The sequence below is a fragment of the Zosterops lateralis genome, assembly GCF_965231275.1.
Source record: "Zosterops lateralis genome assembly, chromosome: Z".
NCBI classification, from domain to species: Eukaryota; Metazoa; Chordata; class Aves; order Passeriformes; family Zosteropidae; genus Zosterops; species Zosterops lateralis.
In genome coordinates this window covers 62,766,545-62,788,734 of record NC_139800.1, presented here as the reverse complement: position 1 = coordinate 62,788,734, position 22,190 = coordinate 62,766,545, and the positions used below count along the sequence as shown (strand labels likewise).

Below are 22,190 nucleotides of genomic sequence, written 5' to 3'. Positions count from 1 at the left end.
GGAATATGCATCTGTGCAATCAGGCCCTTGCTTTGCAACTCACCAACTATTCAACTGCTTGGAATTCTTGCAAAATACTCACAGACTCTCAGTGAATTTCAACACTGGGGTAGTAGACAAATTCATAACAACAACAGAGGCACCTGGAATAGCTTGAATAGGAACTGGAAGTCTTGAGGAATTTCCAGTGTGAGCTAGCAGTTAGTGAGATTTAGTAGAGCTTTTCAGGAAGCCAAAAGTTTGATTTCTTCTCCTTTGCACTCATTAAGATACAGTAGTTGGTGGTCATAAGAATTGCCTCTGTGTGAAATGTATTCATTCATCTTCCCTTAAGTTTCATATAACAGAATGTTATTGTATATTGTTACAGTCTGCTTATGGTAAACCTCCCAGTTGTATAAATAATTTCATATAGTTTTTCTTTAAAATTGGGACCTGTTATTTTGAATGGAACAAAGGAATGTAGAGAAGGTAAATGAAAGTTGTTTTGCTTTGGGTACTTTTCAGCTTATATGACCCTGTATCCCTACATCCTAGTAAAATGTCTGATCTGTGACTTTGTCTTTCCCCGTTTCATAGTCCATTTCTGACCTGGAGAGACGTACAGCACATTATTGTCAGGACTTCACGTGCAGGACATCTGAATGCTAATGACTGGAAAACCAATGCAGCTGGTTATAAGGGTGAGAGCTTTCTTTCTTCTTTGCTATCACAAGCAACCTATTATTTGATATTTTTGTTTAACACCATGCTCTGCACAGTTTGGAGACCTTTCAGCCTCAGTCTGACGGGGCCTATCTTCTATTTTACACGGAAAACCTTAAAGAATGACTACTGCACAAAACTATCAATTAAAAAATGCATTGGCCTGACCTTCTTAATCCTTTTCAGTCCCACATCATGCATTGCTGCCAGAAAACTAAGTAAATTAGTGATGTTTAATTTTTCTTTTTATGCCTAGTATTCTTATAAAGTAGAGTTAAAGATGCAGCAATTCTAGATTCCAGCCATGTTCTCACTCAGAATTATTGACAGTTTCAATTTAAAATGATGAAACAGTATTTTCAAATTTCATTTTTATATGATAAACCCTACATTATTTATATGTAAGAATTCTGTCAGATTTTGGATCAAATCAAATTGTGAGCTGTCATGACTTTTCATGTTACCGGTAATCATTTTTTGGTGACCTGTCAAATAGATTTCTAAAATTTTGTTCTGTCTTGTAAATTTGATAAAAGCTACATCTTAAAAACATTTTTTCACTTTTGCAATGCAAGCAGAGGTGCCATTAAATAGGATATTTTCAGGATGGGTTAAAACAGAACCTGGAATCTGTACATTTTATTTCAGCACAGTTTGCCTTCTGATTCCCATTCACTACATTCTTACTGCTTTTAGTTTGTATTGCATCCTAAACAAAGCTCTGGAATGGCATATTTCTGATTCTCTTTTCATAAGAATTCCACCCTATACTGAAATACCTCTTATGAGATTTGTCTGTGCTGGGATCTCCTGAGAGAAAAGTGTAATATACAAGAGTTATCAAATCTTTGCCCTGGTTTCACTTTAAAGTGGAAGCCTATATTTGATCTATTTTGGATCAAGGCACTGCTGCCATAGAGCATCTTTAATATACAATTCTGACCTATGACATTTTTACTGCAATGGCATAGAAACCAAACAAAAACAACAACAAAAAAACGCTAATTTTTATTTTTGGATCCAAGCCATTTTTTAACTACAGAGAATGTGTTTAGAAATGGATTTTTGATCAGAACCTCCTAATCATGTGAAGGTTCTGATGTTCAAGGACCTGGTTTTATCCCATTTATAAGTGCATGCGCACACACAAAGCACCTAAGTAAATACTTCCTTAATTGCAATAACATTACAGTATTTGTTATTGTGAAACATCTCCCAGGATTTAAAAGGTTTTTTCAGGAGATTGTGACTCCATCCTCAGTTTATTGAAGATATATAAAGGTCAAAGAACACTTTTCAAGTAACATAAAGCAGAGCTATTTTTTTCAAATCTTACTTCCAAAATTCTATATTTTATGTTTTTCCACTTGTTGCCCAAGAGAGGCAAACACCCTGTGAGTCATTTCACAGCAGCTGTCACTCATTATCAAAAAACAGGTCACACTAAGGTCACACCAGCAGCAGCGACAGCATTGGCAGCAGGACTTGCACTGTTGGATCACTGTTGAACCACTGCTTTTTCTGAATCCTTGGAACTGAACCATTTTTCTATGCATTGTAACATATATACAATAAGGAAAAAGGATGAAAAAAGGTTTTATCTCCACTCATGGAAAGTCACAAACATAGATAAGCTCAACTTGCTAACTTGGATTCAGGAAAAACAACTTGAACTGTCTGAACTCTGCTGTAGACTCTATGATGAAATTCAAAAAGGGGAAGATGAGCTAAATGCCTTGACCTCTGCACAGCTCAGGAATCAACCTTAACCCAAATAAAAGCATTAGGTTTAGCTAAATTATTTTGGCAACTTCGGCTGAGCACATGGTTCCAATAAAAATACATCTCTCTTTAAACTCCTGTTGATTTTGGAATAAGGAGAAGCAAAAGATTTAGTTTAAATCACAACATCCAAACCTGAATTCAAAAGGGGATTTGCACACCAATGCTGGAAAAACTGAAAGAGAGTTTTTTTTATTGCATGTGGCAATATTTAATATAATATTACACTATTATCTTTCACTATCGCCAAGAGTAACAATTAAAGTATGGTTTTTCATAGATTAACTACTCTGATCAGACTGAGTTCCTTGAGGAATTGTATCATAATTTTGTTGATAACAAGATCCATGTTTCTTCCACAGCATGTTCTTAAGAGGGGTTGGAAGGGTTTTTTTAAATTATCTAAAGCACAGTCACTATCTAGAAACTATCTACCTTTCTTCAGTGCATACTAGTGGAGAAAGATGAAAACAAGAATAAAGAGAAAGACAGGTTTATCACTTTAGAAATAAGAACTGAAAGGGTGGAAAACAGCAAAAACCTGAAAGAACGTTTCACTCAACAAAGGGTCAGCAAGAGCTGGTAGTTGAAAGTGGGTCAGCATGCCATTTCACAGGGCTGTTTTGCTGGTCTGCATGGCAACCCTCTCCCTTGCCATAGTCCCTGGCAGTGTTTTGCCATTGCAGAACACACAGAAAGAGCTCACAGATGTCATTACTGGTTTCAAAATCTCCTTTTTTTACTGTCTTACATTTATACAAAGAAGGATCAATTCATGAAAAACACTTAAGCCAGCTAACGATTTGCTAAAGCAGTGCTTGTTATTTGTTTAATTTTCTGGCAAGTAAACAGTGCTCATTAAATTCATGTCAATAGAATTAACTCAGGAATGAGCAAGAACTTTTACTTGGTAGAGGTTTTTTTATTGTTTTCTTGTCAGACAACATGCATCTTTTCTCAGGAACTTGTTATTTTGTAGTCTAAAGAGAAATACATGAATACTCAGGATATTCTTTGGTTAGTCAGTTGTAATTTGTCAATAGAGGGGTTTTTTAATAATTAAAGTGGTTAATTAGGTGATTTTAAGGAAAAATACTTCAAAGCATCTGGTTTTGTGAAGATATCAAAACTGTTGATCAGTTGCTGCAATGGCAGATTGGATGCAAATCCTTGCAGCTGTTTAGTCAACAACAGGGCATGCAAGTGCATTCATAAAAGGAAAATTGCATTAATGCTGACTTGTCTCTGAGTTGAAAGATAGAGAATGAAACACTGCAGTTTTAAGAACAATGATAAAATCATATAAACAGTTCTTTGTCTGTAAGTGAAGCTCCACATATTGTCAAATACTGTTTCTGGCAAAACAGACCATTCACAGGGAGGAATACTACTAATTTGCAAGGAAATTTTCAGAGAACATACTTCACTCTTCCTGGCTCTAAAGCAAAGACAATAACACTTTAGTACACTGAAATAAAATGCTAATGAAAGATAAGATAAAATGAAATCAAAATTCTACCCAATTGTTTCAGACCATTCCTAGGCCCAGAGGAGATAATCTTCCTAGAGAAACCAAATTGCCTCAATTGTCAAGGAGTAATAACAGGGTTATGTTGCAACTTTTTAGGTTAGTCAAAGTATCTGCTGCTTCCATTGAACAGTGACCACTGAACAGGATTAGTCACTTAATATTTTAGAGCCTTTTAATATAATTGCTTAATTACAGTATTTAATAAAACTGGTGATTATATTAGTTGTGAGCAGAGGATTAGCAGTCTGGGAGTAAGAAAGAGATGGGTCTACCTAGGCTCCTATTTAGGGGACCTAGACTAGACAGATTTATCTTGTGGTAACCAGTAGCCAGGCAGGAATTCAGAAATGAGCAAGAATGTCTTTACAATGCATACATTTCATAGAAGAAAAATAAACTATTCATAACCATCATATTGCATGTTTTTAATAACTTTGAAATGTAAATAAATTTTAAGTTATATATTTAAAACATTGTTAGAAGCTGGCATAAGGCTTGGAAAATAGCAAGCATTCATAAATGGTTATGTTAAAACAATTAAAGCTGTTCATCTATAAAAAGACCTTCCACTCTTACAGATATTTCCTGATATTTTCACATGGTACTGGCAGCCAGTATCGACTCCTATCCACCCCTAATCCTCTTACACACAGTGGATGGAGCAAGTGAAACTGAAGCTTTGAGTTTAGCTATTGCAATATGCCAGCTTTCTTTAGCTGTCAATAAGACACCAAACACATGAAGTTGCATTGGTCTGTGTAGGAGTGAGAAACATGATATCCTGTGCAAGCTAGGCTAGTGGTGTTTTGTGCTTAAAATATTAAAGGATGACCAGCCTCGCTGAACAGGTAGCTTTGGCTGGAACTCAAAAAGAGAGCTTATCATCTTAAGGAGACTACTGACAGGACACTCAAGAGAAGTACAAGGATGTTATGAGTTTATGCATTGAGATAACTGGAAGGGCCAAAACCCAGCTAGAACACGATTTGGCTTCTGGAGTAAAAGGCAACTAAAATATGTTTCTATAAATAATTAACAACAAAAGGAGAGTTAAGGGTAGTCTCCATTCTTTTATTGGTTGCAGAGGAAAATATTAACAAAGGATGAGGAAGCAGATGAAGTAGTTAATACCATTTTACCTTATAATACCTCTCCAATAATAAGACCTATTGTTCTCTGGATACCTGAGCTGGAAGATGGGAATGGGAAAAAGGATGAAACCCCCATAATCCAAGGGGAAATGGTCAGTGACCTGCCACACAACTTAGATATATACAACTCTATATAATCAGTTGGGATCCACACAAAGATACTGAGGGAGTTGGTGCAAGAGCTCACCACTCTCAATCATTTACCAGCAGTCCTGGCTGAGAGGTCCCAGTTAAAGGGTCCAGAAGGATCTGGGAGACTACAGACTACAGACCTGTCAGTCTGACCTCTGTGCCAGGGAAAGTCATGGACTAGATCATCTTTTGTGCCATCATGTACAGAACAGCCTTTAACACTGTTTCCCACAGCATCCTCCTGGAGAAACTGTCTGCTCATGGTTCAGATGGATGCACAGTTTCCTGGGTGAAAAAATGACTGGATGGCCAAGCCCAGGTAGTGGTGGGGATTGAGTTAAATTCAGCTGATGGCCAGTTACTGCTGGTATTCCCCAGGACTGAGTACTGGTGCCAGTTCTGTTTAATATCTTTATCAATAACCAGGAAGAGGGGACCATGTGCACCCTCATTCAGTTTGCAGATGGCACCAAGTTGGATGGGAATGTTGATCAACTGGAGAGGGAAGGCTCTGCAGAGGGATCTGGTCAGGCTGGATCAATAGGCCAATTTATGAAATGAAACAAGGTGGCATTCCAAGTTCTGCACTTCAGTCACAACAACCTTGTGCAGCACTTCAGGCCAGAAGAACAGTGGCTGGCAAGCTGCCTGACAATAAAAACCTGGGGTGCTGATCAACATTAGCTTAGTTGGAGCATGAGCCAGTAGTTGCCCAGGTGGCCAAGAAGGCCAGTGACATCCTGGTTTGGATCGGGAATAGTGTGTCCAGCAGGACCAGGGCAGTCACTATTTCCCTGTACTTGGCACTGGTGAGGCTGCATGTCAAGTCCTGTGTTAAATTTTGGAGCCCTCATAACAAGAAAGACATTGAGGGTTAGAGCATGTCCAGAAAAGGGCAACATAGCTATTGAGTCTGATGAGGCGCTGTTGAGGGAGCTGGACTTGTTTAGCCTGGAGAAAAGGAGGCTAAAGGACCTTATCTTTCTCTGCCTGGAAGGAGGATGTAGCAAGGTAGTCTCTTCTCACAATGTAAGAAGGCAAGGACACAAAGAATTGTGACGGGGGAGGTTTAGAGGTTGGATATTACGCAAAATTCCATCTATGAAAGGATTGTCAAAGCATTGGAACAGGCTGCCCAGGGAAGTGGTGGAACCACCATCCCAGGAGTGTTTAAAAGATGTAGATCTGGCATTTGTGGACACGGTTGAGTAGTTGACTTGGCAGTGTAAAGTTAGTGGTTGGACTTGATCATAAGGATTTTTTTTCCAGCCCAAATCATTCTGTGATTCTAAGTAGGCAGCTGACAGCAAACATATTCTTGGAGAAGGCAATCTAACTATATATACATGTCCTCAACAGATTGGTGAATGTAGTCTGAGAGAGATGTTTTGCTTACATAGGTAGGTAGTGAACTAGATTAATCTGAACTTTTTGCATTATAGCTCCTGATTAAAAGTTGTTTAAAGTCAGGGCAGCATTTAGCTTAGCACCGGAAAAGGAGAGAAGTAAACAAGCTACAATTACTAAGTAGTCTAACGTTGGCTGGAAGTGTCTCTCCCAGCACTGATAGAACATGTATGATTGGAAAGGTCTGTGTCCTCAAGAATCTCATCCACATTTAAATACCACTTGAGTTACAGGTCAACATCATAATCTTTCTAAGTGCTTCATACAGAAATCCTTGCTGCAGCTAGAGAAAGTATCTGTGGTGGGATTCAAAATTTAGATAGCTGAGGAAAAGTGGAGTAAAGATATGCATGTTTTAGCAGCAAGTTTAAAATTACTGTATTTTCACTGTTGTGGTCACTGTGACCTTTCTAGGTGACTCTTGTTTCTTTCTCACATGCAGCAGTTCAGTTTCTGGCTAGAAATAAAGTTTTCTTTAACTTAATATTAAAATTAAAATTGGAATTTTTCAGTGCTTGGTATGTTAAACCTAAACAAATTGCCAGGTAACTGAGTTCTGCTAGCCTTGAGTAAGAACTTAAATAACCTCTTTGGAATTTGAGGAAGGGAGCTGGAAAATATCTTCAATTATGCAGCCTAGATCATGGTTGTTGATTTTTTTTTTCTTCCTGTCAAAACTGAGGTTACAGACAATGTTGTTTCCAGTTGAAAGACATATAAGGTCAGGAATTTGTCTGTATAGTTCCAGAAATGAGGATGTACAAAGTAGGAGATGGCATCTTTTGGAGAAGCCAGGCAGGCGTCATTACTTTTCCCAGCCTCAAATTCTTCATTATCAAAGCTTCTAATTTACTTTTTGGATCTACAACACCCTGTTTTCTGTTTCCTCTAAAGCAAGGAATGAAGATGTAAAAATGTAAAAACAAGAGTTCAAGCAGAAGCTTCAAGTCTGTGTCAGGATATATAAGGGAAAATGGATGGACATCCATCGTGACTTTGTCTTTCAGTTGTTTGCTTTCCTGGGTCATATATTGTAAGTCAAACTTACACATGTTCTAAAATGTAAATTACATGGCTCTAAAGCTGGCAAAAGGTAAAATTATCTACTACAATAGCACTTGGAATTGTCACCAAACTATGATCAGAATAGCAGACAAAGAATTTATATTGGTGCCTCAGCTCAACAACTGACATAACTTCCTGCCTGTTTGTCTTAGATATAAAGATATACAAAATTGCTATGCTCTGCAGTTCCCTAGTATTCTAAACATTGCCAAGTGTTGGTGATAGCACTAACAGGATGCACACCATGAGAGTGATAACCTTTGACATTATTTCCATTTAACAAGCTCAACTCGGACCTTTATGAAAACCCTGTAAAGGACTGGGGGGCAGGGAGGAAGTGGATTCCTAACCATAAGAGTCTGCCACTTACTGTGAAATGTAAATTTCTGTTTTCCAGTATTAAGAAAGAAGAACCAGGATCAATGAATTAAAAAAATTACCGACAAACAATACAATTCTCCAAAGCAAAAGGCTTTAATTACAGACATTGAACACTGAATTTTAAAATATAAGTACTTGGAAGTTACGTGCAATTGCATGACCTCTCTGTATACTAATTTTCAATGCAGTACAGTTGTGAGAATGTTCTAGGCAGATATCTAGTCACGTTTGTATCCATCCATAGCAATGGTGAACATCTTTTGGATGGGGTAGGTCTGTCTTTTTAAAAAAACAACAAGCACTTACCTTTGTGAACACCAAAGCTCTTCTTCACTGCTGTTGCATTGCTATAATGCCTTTCAAAACTGGCAGTAGTTTTATTATCAGAGTGTGTCCACTTTATTGGAACTAGGATTCAGGCCAGTTAGGAAGCAGATCACACTATCTACAATGTAGTATTTTCGGCACTTAATGTATCCTGTCAGGATGTAGAATTTCATGTAGTACTAGGGAAAGAAAGATAAGGGTCTACATAGGACAACTCAGCTCAGTTAGGTGCCTGAAGTTATTTATAACAGAATCCTTTTTTTCCGTCCAGAAAAATCAGCTTTTGAGGGTTTGCTTTTAAGTCAGGGGATGCAAAACCTTAGCCACCACACTGACATTACTGGCCAGCTATCTCTATAGACTTTTATTTCTGTTCATCTTCCTTTTACTTCAGGTTACTGATCAGCATGTACTACATAGCTCCACAGGGATACAGTGAAGTTGGCTTAGTTAGTTAATAACTTGTCTAGTTATTCTATCAGCATCATTATCATTAAGCAATTTGCAATACACTTACTCGTGATTTACTGCATGTTTGTATATCCTTTTTCTGCCAAAATCTGCCAGAGCTGTATGCTCAGTCAGGAATTAGTTTGACTGTAAATATCCTGCTGGAGCTCCAATACTTCAGGACACATAGAGCCTCTGTGTGGGACAGAACAAGAGGGATGCCATGCGTCTGATACATCTGACAGCACAGAAATGCTATTTTTGTGTCTCCTGCTGACAATCTGTCAGGATTTCCAGTTACAGTGCTTTTGACTCACCTGTCATCATCTGCTCTGAGATGAAGCCTAGCACAGACATTGTCACCAAAAGGTGTTTTTATTGTTTGATAGAATGATATCATATTTGTCCACCTTTGAGCTATCAAGGAATCCTGAATGTATCTCCTAGGATGAATTTCCTCCTAATAGAGGCGATGGGACTTTTTTTAACAAGGTGTCACACAATGCAGTCACAAAATACATTTTTTTCTTTAAACATATTTGCAAACCACCATGTTTTCCAGTGGATCCTTGTGCTAAAAAAAAAAATAAAAAGAAACAATTCAGTTTAAAAAGACTACCACTAGTTAAAAAAATTATAGCTTCCATTACTGTAGATGCTCCTTAGCCAAATTTATTTCAGCAAACATTTTTTTTCACCCTTCTAAATGCATATAATCATCAGATTTATTCCATTCACATAAGCTGTCTTATTTCAAGTGAATTAATGTCTTCAGTAAAGGCTTTATGATTTACAGCCAAATGCTGCTGCAGAAAAGTTTTAGAATCCTGCTGCAGAATTTTCATAGCAATCACCAGTCAGCGGTAGTCAGGTTTTCTGTTTCCATCACAACTCTGCTGCTTCAGAGGGAGAGAAGTAAGCCAGTCTTCCTGGTCACTCTTCTGAGGTTTTTCTGAGCAAAGCTCACTGGTGTTTTCCCTGACTCTGGGTAAGATAACACCATATGCAGGGCTGAGTCTGTGTGTGAACAGCATGTGTTCTGAAGACTTCATTACTTTGGTTAATTCATTCCTAAAAAAGCTCTGAGAAGTAAATCAGGAACTGTGGGGATGGGAGAACTTGTTATGGCTGTGCTTGGTACTCATGGATACTTACTCCTGACCATGGACCAGCTGAATCCCAAGACTAAGGACCTCTGCCGGGAAGCTGCTAATGCTCATGTGAGGCGGGAATGATTTGGGTGGTACGTGCTGTCACTACTAGTAGAGCCTGACTCTGACACCCCAAAATATACTTTGCTTTTAGTGCCTTTTGTCAACTAATGTCTATTTAATAACAACATGAGCCTTAAATTCTTGAAATAGATAAAATATGTGAGGATGTGACATCAAATAGAATCTTGGATTTAAATTTCTCAGTGTTTTAAGATAGTGTGTTCTGAGGTTATTTTATTAATGACTGCAATGCCTCATAGCAGTATCAGAGTTGCATTCAAGCTACTCAAAAAGGTACACTGGTTACTGGAGATTTAGCTTTTACTAGCTATCCTGCTAGTTTTTCTGGGCAGTCTGTATTTTATATATCAATTAATAAGAGCTTTTTGGTAGAAAGAAAAAATGTAAAATCCAGAAGCCTTTTCTTTTTTTGTCAAATCTATTATAAGGTAAAGCCATGGCTAGTATATTGCTGAAGAAATTATTCATACAAATGCAAAAATCAGAAATAGACACAGATATAACTGGAATCTTAATAAAAGCAATTTTTGAAGTATTCTGTTAGCACCTTTCTGACTATGAAAAAGGCCTGAAGCACCTCTCCTATGAAGAAAGGCAGGGAGGGATGGGGTTGTTCAACCTGAAGAAGAGAAGGTTCCAGTGAGACATAATTGTGGCCTTTCAATATATAAAGGATTTTTAGAAGAAAGACAGAAAGAAATTTTTTATGAAGGTCTTTAGTAACAAGACATGGGGCAATACTTTTAAATTGAACATGGATAGATTTAGACTGGGCATAATGAAGAATATTTTTATACATGGTGCTTGGTAACAGTCAACATGGCTTTGCAAGGGGGAAATCATGCCTGACAAATTCAGTGACCTTCTGTGATCAGCCTACAGGATTGATGGATAGGGCCAGAGCAGAGCAACTGACATCATCTGCCTGGACTTGTGCAAAGTGTTTGACATTGTACCACTCAACATCCTCACCTTCAAATTGAAGAGACATGGATTTGATAGATGAACTATTTGGTGGGTGAAAAACTAGCTAAAAATGGCCATACACACAGAGTTGTGGTCTGTGGTTCATTGTCCACATGGAAACCAGTGGCGAGTGGTGTCCCTCCACGGTAAGTACTGTGGCAGATACTGTTCAACATCTTTGTTGGTGACATGGACAGTGCAATCAAGTGCACCCTCATTAAATTTGCTGACAACAAGAAGCAGTGGTACAGTCAACAATCAGACTGGAGAGAAGGGATGCCATCCAGAGGGACCTTGAAGGCTTGAGAGATGGGATTGTGTGAACCTCACGGAGTTCAACAAAGCAAAGTGCATGGTCTTGACACCTGAATTGTGGCAATCCAAGATACACCCACAGGTTGGGCAGAGAAATGACTGAGAGCAGCCCTGTGGAGAAGGATTTAGGAGTAATAGTTGATGAAAAACTCAATATGGGCCAGCAGTGTGTGCCTGCAGCCCAGAAAGCCAACCCAATCCTTGGCTGCATTTAAAGGAGTGTGGCCAGAAGGGTGTGAAGGAGGTGATTCTGCCCCTCTGCTCTGCTTTGGTGAGATCCTGCCTGGAGTGCTGTGTACAGTCTGCAACATATGAAGGACATGGAACTGTTGGAGCAAGTCCAGAGGAGGGCTGATAAGTTGATACAAGGACTGGAACATCTTGTCTGAGAAGACAGTCTGAGAAAGTTGAGGCTATTCAGCCTAGAGAAGGGAAGGTTGTGTGGAAACTTCATAGCAACCTTGCAGCATCTGAAGAGGGCCTACAGGGAAGCTGGAGAGGAGCTCTTCATCGGGATCTGTAGTGATAGGACAAGGTGTAATGTGAGCAAATTGAAAGAGGGGAAATTTAGATTAGATATTAGGAAAAAATTCTTTACTGTGAGGGTGGCGAGACACTGGAACAGGTTGCCTAGGGAGGTTGTGGATGCCCAACTCTGTCAGTGTTCAAAACCAGGTTGCATAAGGCCTTGAGTTATCTTAGGGGTAGATGTCCCCTGCCCATGGCAGGGAGGATTTGGACTAGTTGATCTTCAAGGTCCTTTCCAACACCATAATATTCTATGATTCTATGATTCTGTGAATTGGATGGTGAGGCACTGGAACAGGTTGCCCAGAGACACTGTGGATGCCTTATCCCTGGAAGTGTCTCAAGGCCAGAGCTTTCAGCAGCCTGGGGTAGTGGAAGGTGTCCTTGTTCATAGCAGGGAGGTCAGACTAGATGAGCTTTAAATGTCCCTTCCAACCCAAATCACTCTGTGCTTCTACAATTCTATGATATACAGGCCCTTCAGATTCTCATTATGCATCTCTGTAGCTGCTACTTTAAAGACAAATCTGTTAGGCAACTTTCTGTTTTTTACAACCTTCTCTAGTGTGGTGATAAGTGTAAGAACACAATCTTCCCACATCCATATTGAGTCTTTAAAAATTCCTGGATTACAGGGAATTGTTTGAGGAGGAAAGACTTAGTTTGTTGTTTCATTTGGCTTAAGGTACAAAACTTGAGGGATTGTTCTGTGTAAAATACAAAAATACAAATAATGTGCTTAATTTAAAAACCGTGAGGGAGTTGGTTTTAAAAGCAAGAATGAAAAAGCATATTCTTGCACATTTGTGTTACTTGTAAAGCAGTTACGTGTTAAAGAAATCACACTCAGTTGTGACAGATTACTGGTGATAAGTTGACATGAAATAGGAGTACGGATGACACAAGATGAATTATTATTCAAGATCAGTGTTGTCTTAGAGAGGACATGGCAAAACAATACAGTTTAAGCCATGTCATCATAACATTTCTCCACTTTTTGTCCCTTTAGTTCTTGTTAGACAGTTGTTTTTCCTTGTTGAAACATTTCAATATTCTAAGCAAATGACATTAAAGCAATATGGAATTGTTACAGAATTATAGAATAGATTTTGGATGTAGAATTAGTTAATTCTATTTGCAATTACAATGTCAAATGTAAAAGATTGGTGTAAATCAGTTGAAAGTATTTATGGGCTGAGAGTAATGCAAGAGGCTCATATATTCTATTCTATTCTATTCTAGATCTACTAAGCAACATTTAAGAAAACCATAGTATTAATGGGCATTTTAGACTCTTATTCTGTCAATTTTGGATCAAGAACCTATAGTAGCATAAACGGACAGGTCATTATAGTTCACATATCAAACAGATTAATCTAGTTGAGGAAGCTGCATGTTCCTCATTTGTCACACTGAAATTATTACTATTCCTCTCCTGATTTAGCATTTGATATGTGTACACAAAATATTTATATTTCAAATGCTGCTTTTGCAATACATAGAATACAATATATAAAAGGCAAAAAATATAGTAGGGAGAAAGTTTTATGCAAGCCTTTTGTCAGATGAGTAAAATAGCAAGGAAGTCTTAGTGTCTAAGTTACTGATGAGAGGCAGTGAAACTTCAGTCTAACAAATCAAGTTTAGCTACACTGGAAATGTTGTATTTTTAGTATTTCTGAAGTCTGCATGATTCTGTGTTATGATTTATCAACACCAGCTATTCATATTTCTCATAGTCAAGTCAAATGGGATATAGATCCTAACTTTAGATTTGGGGGTAGCTTTGTATGTAAATGAGACAGTTACTGAATTTTCAACAGCAATTTCAAACACAAACAAGGACATTATGAAAAAGCTGGGGAAGTCTCTCCAGCAGATGAGAAGGCCTTGTTTTCATAGTGCACTAATGGAGGAATTGCACCAGGGATAAATAAACGGACTTTAGTCCTCTGATATGATATTTCATCTTTAAGATGAAAACGTCTTTAAGAAAGATTAAAGAGATCAGCTAAAACTCAGTATTTACTTCATGTTGTGGGAGGCAAGTTTTTCTCTAAAACATGCCCTGCATCTGTAAGGCTCTGTGTATACTGCTGTGATTTTGCAGAAATAAAAATTATCAAATCTGCAGCCTGACTGAAGAGAGAATTCAAGGCAGCTCTACCAATGGACACCTTGGTCACATAAGATCACATTTTTCAACCCTTGAGCTGAATAAAAGCAACAGTCTGTTCCTCAGCCACCAGCTTACATTGTATCAGTCTCATATTGGTATTTTGCTTGTGAAGGACAAATGCCTTTTTAAGAAACAGCCCAATACCCTCTCTGACATGCGTAATGGTTCCTAGCAACAACTGAGCCCAGGAGCAATTCACAGCAGCAATAGTACAGAGCACACAAACAGGTAGGCACAAGGTCAGGAGGCATTTTGCACTTGTGGTTAGCTTATCTCATTCTGCAGTCATCATGCTTTTGATTAATCTGGGTCAGCAAAGTCAACTCAGTATCTTTTGCATACAAATCAGTGGCAGTTCCAGGTGTTTCCTAGAAGACATTTATAGTTCCATATAGACCAGCAAGTTATTTTTAATCTTTGGGACAGGCACCTTGGTATATAGTTCACAGGAATACTAGGATGTACACAGACGAAGAAGCACAATTTGAAGGTAGTAGAGAGAAAATCTGTTTTCTTCTCTAAGACACAACTACTTTGTTTAACTCTGATTCTTTCCTAAATTGCTACAATTTGGTCTTTGAAAATTACCGGCTTCTAGTGGTACCTTCAGCTGCTAACCAGCCCACTGGATCAAGAGCTTTGAATTCAAAATGTTTTGGACACCCAAATGTCAGCCTACATGGGAGGATTTAAGAGTAACCCTGTCTGTCAGGAAGTTTTTATTTCAATGGGAAGACCTTTCAAGGGAAAAAAGTATTTCTGTGAAATACTGAGAAAAAAGCAAAATCAGGTGCAGAACTTATCACTACACTGCTGCTCTCATTCAAGAGATTTAAACATTGAGTTGTGGACAACTAACACAACCACATAACCTTGACTGGTAATTTTTTGTCCTCGATGAAAATTCCACCTAGTTGCTGTCTTCCAAGTAATTGTTGGGGTAGGAAGGAGAGAAAGTTCACTCTATAGATTTTATTTGCATTTTTAATGTGCACACTAGGGAAAAAAAAAATTCTACAGGTAACTATCTTCCAAGTCACATAAGTTCCATCTGAAGGTCACTGACTGGTGGCAATGTTGCATGCTTTTCTGCCCTTATTTCTGATTAAGAAAAGGTGAGGTGAAGAGAATTTTGGCTCTTTGAGCTCAGAAGGTGGGTTGAACATACAGCATTTTAAAACTGGACATCTTGAGCTCTAATTCAATGTAAGTTTCTAACTGTCAGGAGTTAAAAATGTAATTTCCATGAGTTAGCTGAAAAAAAATTTCATTCATGAAAATTTAATCCCTTGCCTTTTGAATGTACTATACAGAGTAAGTGTGTGCAGTTACGGACCATGTGAGTTAAGACTCTTGTTCCTCCCACTGATCTTCCAAACAGAAAGAAGGATTATTAATTAAAATTTTAGTGTAAGAACAGACTTATGTCTTCATAGATAAATATGCACTGATTATCAGATGCAAGATGTTTGCAAGATTACATCTAAGACTAAGGACATTTCCATCACAGGAATCTTCTTCACAATGCAAAATGTTTCTTCATCTAAGCTTTCCTTGTCTTCTTTTGTCCACTCCACCCACATATAGAAATAGAACATCTCTTTACCTCTCATTTGTTTTTTGAATATATTAAAGAGAATATAGAAAGCTGAAGGAAGGCTGAATTTATTTATTTTCATATATTTTAGTTTTGTTTCATTTTGGAACACAGTGCTTGCCTCATATGGCAGAAGAGCTGCATGTAGTTGTCTCCAGAGGAACACTTCCATGCTATGTGCACTTTGATTTGGGACTCAAGAGGAAGGAGATGGGAAGAAAACCAGTCCATTACACAGTCACCACACCTTTTTTTATTGAAGAATCCTTTTCAGCTGGCAGTTCCAGACAGTATTAGATATTTGCAAGATGTGATCCTTAAGCTTTGACTGTATTTGTTTGAGAAGGCTGGGTTTTTTCAGATAGAGTCCATTGAATTTTGGTTTGGCAATGAATAGAGATTGTTTTCACAAACTCTCTACCAATGTGCAGTTGGAAGGACTTATACAATGTTTTGTTGCATTACTGGTTAAACTGGCACTTATAATTTTCTGTGGGTTTCTATGGTAGCAAGAAAAAACTGGCTTACTAATACTTGCAATCCAAACTCCTGTGGAAGTTTTTTCTTTCATCTTCTGCTGTCAGAACTTTATCAAGGGCACAATTTGTCACAGTGGAACATCATGGCTAGCAGCTCTTCCAATTCATCAAAACCCTTTTGCAAGTCTCTGTTTTGATTGGAACAGCAACCAAAAACACACAGCTGATTCAGTAACTGCTTTTCACCCTCATCATGCAGACAGCTTTAGGTGGATCTACCACCATTTGGTTGGCCATTGACAAGCATACTGTATACAGGAACAGGAGAATATCCACATGCTGCTTACAATCAGGGAAGTTCAGAGAATACAACAGTTACAAAATGGTCTGTTCCTCCTCAAATTTATTGTCTCAGTTAACTTCCTTGTATTTGATATTTGAGTAGTGGAAGTAACCTTCCTCTCATTCATTATGCTTAGCCTCTTACAAGAGGGATGAGCTAAATTAAGGCACATGGACAAAGGGCAGTCAGAGGCGATTTTAGTCACTGGCATTCTGTAATTCTCATGGTAGGGCAACATAGGTAGTGCCTCATGCCACTTCTGTCATAAAGTAGTGAACAGATCTGTTAAACAAATTAGATACAGTCATTATTGTTCCTTGCAATGAGATTTTGGAGCTTTGAGTGAAAGCAAGGAAGAAGAGGAAAAAAGTAACTCCTGTTAGGATATGACACTCTGGAATTAGTCTATGATGAAAACCAAGGGTTTATCCTGTAACTGAATCCATTCTGTTTGTACTTTGCAGTGAGCCACCTTTATGGATTTGGACTGATGGATGCTGAAGCAATGGTGACAGAAGCAGAAAAATGGACAACAGTGCCTCCACAGCATGTGTGTGTGGAGAACACAGATCGGCAAATCAAGTAATACCCGCTACCAAAACTCTTGCTGGCATAAACTTATGGAAAGAAATTGGGTATAATTTACCCCTCCCTTGTATTGCCTATAATGTATCATTTTTAAATCCATAGCAGGGATTCTGTCACATTTACGGATGTAGTGAATGAGAAAAGGCCCTAGTTTAGAGAACATTGCAGAAGGTGAAGGTGTAAAATGGGCCAGACCGGATAATGATGGATTTTTATATAGATGATCCATCAAATAAAAATGTTTGTTTGAATACATTTCAGTCACCTTTGCAAGAAGAGTACAGGCTTACCAGTCCAGGATATAACAAGCAAATAAGGTTTTGATACTATATGATATTGTCTCTCTCATACAGTCTTAGGAGAGCCTGTAGTTAAGCAGCCAAGATTAAACTGCTTTTCACTTGCTAAGATAGGGTCTCTATAGAACCAGGCTTAAGAGCAAAATTCTGTTATGTGCACTCCATGGATATAGCATCAAAAATGAGGCACACTTCCAAAGCATTAAGAATATTGTTTGGTAATTATATTTGACAGGCTTGATTCGTAACTGGTATAGTCTGCAAGGATGTCATGCCAGTTTAAGCCAGCTGAATCAGATGCCTTTTGGTACAGTTAACATGTAATACTTGCTGTTACATAAGCGAGGACTAGCTATGCCAGGCATTTCCTGGTATTTAGCAACCAGCTGTGATCCCATGACAATCTCAGCAATTCTCAGCTGGCCACTAATCCACAGTAATGCTCTGTCCCAAAGGCTTATTCCTGGTTTACCCCTGTGTATGTTCTTAACAGAAACCCAGGCAGCAGCCATTAGCCATTATCTGCAGCAAAATAATTACCCTGTAGTGGTACTTTCACCGAGGAAGTACATGTCAAAAACAATGATTATAGGTTACTGACTTCTCAATTGCCCAAAACTGTCATTCTCTACTAAGCAAAAAAGATGGGGTTGTGTATTTTACACAAAAAGTGAGAAATGCTGATGTTGTTTGCTATGTTTCTCTTATAGAACCATACGACCTGACAGTATTGTCCGTTCAATTTACAAAGCCACTGGCTGTTCAGATAATCCTAACCACCATGTGATCTACTTGGAGCATGTTGTTGTGCGTATCACTATTACTCACCCTCGACGTGGAGACTTGGCAATTTACCTAACCTCTCCTTCTGGAACTAGGTCACAGCTCTTGGCCAACAGGTATAGTATGACAACCCAATTTCACAGTACAGTGAGCATGTAGAGCCTGCATTGAGATGTCAGTGTCAGCAAAGAGAAGTCAAGTCATCACAGCAGGGTTGCTAGAAGACATAGGCTAGTTATTTTTTCTTTGAGAGATGGGTGGAGTAAAGTACAAATGAACTCAGATGAATATCTCAGCAGAAGAGTAGTGTTAAAACTGTTGAACTGCAAGAAGAAGATTAGTCAATTTCAATAGTTGTGTGGCTCACCATTTATTAGATGGCTGGAAAGTGTGAAGAAAATTGATTTGGTGTTCATAACGATGACTCAAAGTGTTTCTACGTATCAGCACTTATTTTTTGTTTTTATCTTTTCTTATCCTTTTTTCTTTTTATAGCAATGAAAATCAGATAGAATAGGGTATATTTACTACAAACTTTTTTAAACACTTGATGTTGCCTGTTTCCAAATACTTTTTTCAAAGTAAACATACTCAGTCCATGAAAGGCTCATAGTAAGACAACACTGAGAAGTAGCACTAGCACTTGAAATTGAAGGGCTCATTTATAAATTGCAAATTAAAGTTTTTGAAAGTTAGCCATAGCTTTCAAAAATTTTAGAAAGTTAGATGTCAGTGCAATGATGTATACTTGCTTTCAAATGTCCAGCCACTTAAACAACAAATAAGCTGCTAAGAAAGAACAATCTTTTTCCTCATCCTATCACCTCTATGCTATGTTTTTGGAGAAACTGTCACAGTGCATCAAACTGTCTTTTTTTCCTTCTGACTGAACTCAGACAAGTATCTCTTTGTCCAGTGTATCATTTCCAACATTAGTGCAATTTATGTCTCCGGTAAGTGGAGGGAATAATTAGCAAGCTGAAAGACTTACCAGTGATGTTTCTATTTCTACAATCTACTAGCAGAAATTTTCTTCAAAGAAAACATTGACAGTCCTTTCTATGTAAATCTCTTTCCCACGTAAACACCATGTAAATCACTAAATCAATGGTCAAGAACACCACCTCCTACCAGAGATGGTTAAGGCACTAAAAAACATCAGAAAACTTTCCAAACGTTACCCCAGTTCCAAATGTGCATATAAGTTACATTTGCAGTAAGAAATGCTTGTATACTTCTCCGACTAGCTAGAAATCTTCTTCCTGATGGGACCATAGTATGATAGATAATTCTTTTTCCTGATGGGACCATAGTATGATAGATAATTCTTTTTCCATGATGACTTGATTTAGATGACTGCCATTCTGCTAGACATAGCATGGTTCCCACAGAAAAGCTGATGTTTACTGATGTTATGCATCAGATACTGCAAAACTGCCATCAAACCTGTGTTGTGAGAACTCTTCTGCCATCATGCTTAAGTCTTTCACAAAAATTAATATCCCTAGTCCTACTCTTTAGGGCTTTTAGAGAATTGAGAGTGGCCTACTTTCCAGACTGCTTTTCATACATGCTTCCTAAGCCAGAAATGCTGATTATCTAGCTCCAGAGACTTGCAGGTCCTCCTGTATCTCAGTGATAGAAGGACTTACATTTCCACTTGAAACAAAGAGCCTGTTTTGGAGACAGGTGGAGCACAAGTGGACTTGGTTCTGATTGAATGTGAATGCACATTTTAATTAGAGATTATGTTAAATTAAAAGGTAAACTGAAAATATTACTGTAGATATTAATTCACCAATGAAGAGAAAGTTGTCCTGGAAGTTTGGGGTCTCTCTAGAATATCTCCTGTGTTCCATTGTGAATGCTGTCATAGTTTGCTGATAAAGCACATAGGCACACATATCTATCTTCCTGCTGCACTACTGCACTGAACAATAACGAGTGTGAGATGGGCTTCTCTTATTAGTTATGAAACAGGCTTTTGTTTTTCTGTTTGAAGAAATCCTTCTTTAGTTTTCTCTTCCATTTTCACGCAGTAGTTCTTCTTCAGTTCAAAATGAAAAAACCTGAAAGTCATCCAACTAGGTATCCAAACAAAATAATCTTGTGTAAACCCAGTGGTCTTAACACAGCTAACTTTTGGCTCTAGGCTTTCATGTGCTGCAGCTGACTCACAGCAAGTGGGAAATAACATTCCAGTATTCACAGTTCACCTCTGGTGATGATTGGTGTGTGGAATAGGTACAAAATTTAATTCAATCAGTGTCTTTGTAACCCCTGCATCTTAAAAGTAATTATTTTCTGTACATGCAGTAAAGAAAGAGAATGCAAATATATGTCATAATATAAGGGGACATTCAGCTCTTTCTTATCTGATAGTATCAGAACACTACACAGAAAACAAAGAAACCTAAAAAGCCTTTTCACGTTTGTCACTTCCCAGAAAACAAATCATTCATGACAGAGCTTGTAGAGTCTCACCAGAAATTCCCTTCCCATGCAAACTTCAGATATACACTGACTTGCCATCACATTGGGCTGATGGGCTACTAAGCAACACTGTGCTACTAATATTAGGGATAAATGTATATTGCAAATTCCAGGTCTGAAATATCTACAGCCTTCACGAGCCCTTCCTTAAGGCAAAGTGAAGGATATGAACACAATGCTTTCTGAAATGGTGTTTCAAGGCTTACTTTATTTGGCCATCCTTTAAGAAGTCATACAGCTCAGAGGTAGTAGTATCTTGAAATTAAGAGTACGCTGTGTGTTGTTGATGCATATGTTTTAGCGTTATGGTATAAAATAAAACTTGAAATAGGATGGTTGTTATTCTCTAGTGTGAAAAATCTGTTACGAGGCATTTGATTTTTAAAGTATCAATATTACTGAATATTAGTAAGTAAATGTGTTCAGCTATAAGCATGCATGCAGAAAAATTGGCAAAAAATAGTCTGTTTTTTCTGCTATAGGCAAAGCCCCCAGAGGCTGTTGTACATTGCTACTACCTGACTGAGATGTTTTTCTCAGACATACAAAACTTTTTAATGCACATGTACAGGATTAATGGCAGCAATACCAGCTGTTTTTATTGAACCCAGGGAAAACCGCATTGCTTTACAGTTACTCATCTGGGTTTAATTTGAAGCAGTTTGCTGGTAAAATGTTTTTAAGTGCAAAAGGTATATTTTACATGTGCACTTCTCCACCAATTCTGGAAGAAAAGTCATTGTGTGTAATTTCTGGTGCATTGACAATTAGGTCCCTCAAGGCAATATTTGGCCTTTTTTCTGCATATTTTATCCTTAATGTTGGCATCCCCTAAAATGACTTCAGTAAGAAAACTTGTTAGTCAGAGACTATGTGGATTCCTTTGCAGGCATTTGGTGGATAACACTGTCACTGGTTTAGCCTTATACGCATTCTTCAAAATCTGCATTACAGGGAACATCTGCTTTGTTGTTTAGAAAGTACTAAACATGATTACATTGGATGTGCTGCAGCAGAGGAAAATACAGGCTGGAAGAGTATTGGCTGGTGTGAGGATGATGCTAGAGTTAAGTCCAAAGGGGAACAGTATCTCCTTTCTAAAAACAATTGGCCAGTGGATTTGGCAGCGTGGGTTTCTGAGTGGTTTTTGAGACATAGCAAGGTCAGTTCTAACAAACATTCAGTACAGGCAGGCTATGGAGAAAAAGCTAGATACAAAGGGAGTAGGAGAAGCAAACTTAGGGCTCATTTGTCTCCCACTGAAGTAATGGCTTATTTAATTCTTGCCCTTTAAATTTAAAGCAGCTGTTGCCATTTGAACTGCGTAACTGAAATATTTCAGCCACATGGTGGCAACTTTCCAGGCCATTAGCTTCATAAGCTTATATGGCCCTGGTATCAATAATACTTCTCTTCAGTAACAAAAGAATCTATTTTCATGACCATCTTTTTCC

At 38.1% G+C, this 22,190-nt stretch overlaps 1 protein-coding gene across 3 annotated transcripts in view; it reads left to right on the top strand.

Annotated features, from left to right (window-relative positions):
• Positions 1 to 22,190, top strand: part of PCSK5 (proprotein convertase subtilisin/kexin type 5) — a 225,664-nt gene that overhangs the window by 124,880 nt on the left and 78,594 nt on the right. For all 3 annotated transcript variants that reach the window (XM_083884563.1, XM_083884562.1, XM_083884564.1), the window contains exons 10-12: positions 580 to 683; positions 17,038 to 17,155; positions 18,171 to 18,359. In XM_083884563.1, the coding sequence (XP_083740689.1) occupies positions 580 to 683; positions 17,038 to 17,155; positions 18,171 to 18,359 (411 nt within the window). The remainder of the gene's footprint in view (positions 1 to 579; positions 684 to 17,037; positions 17,156 to 18,170; positions 18,360 to 22,190) is intronic.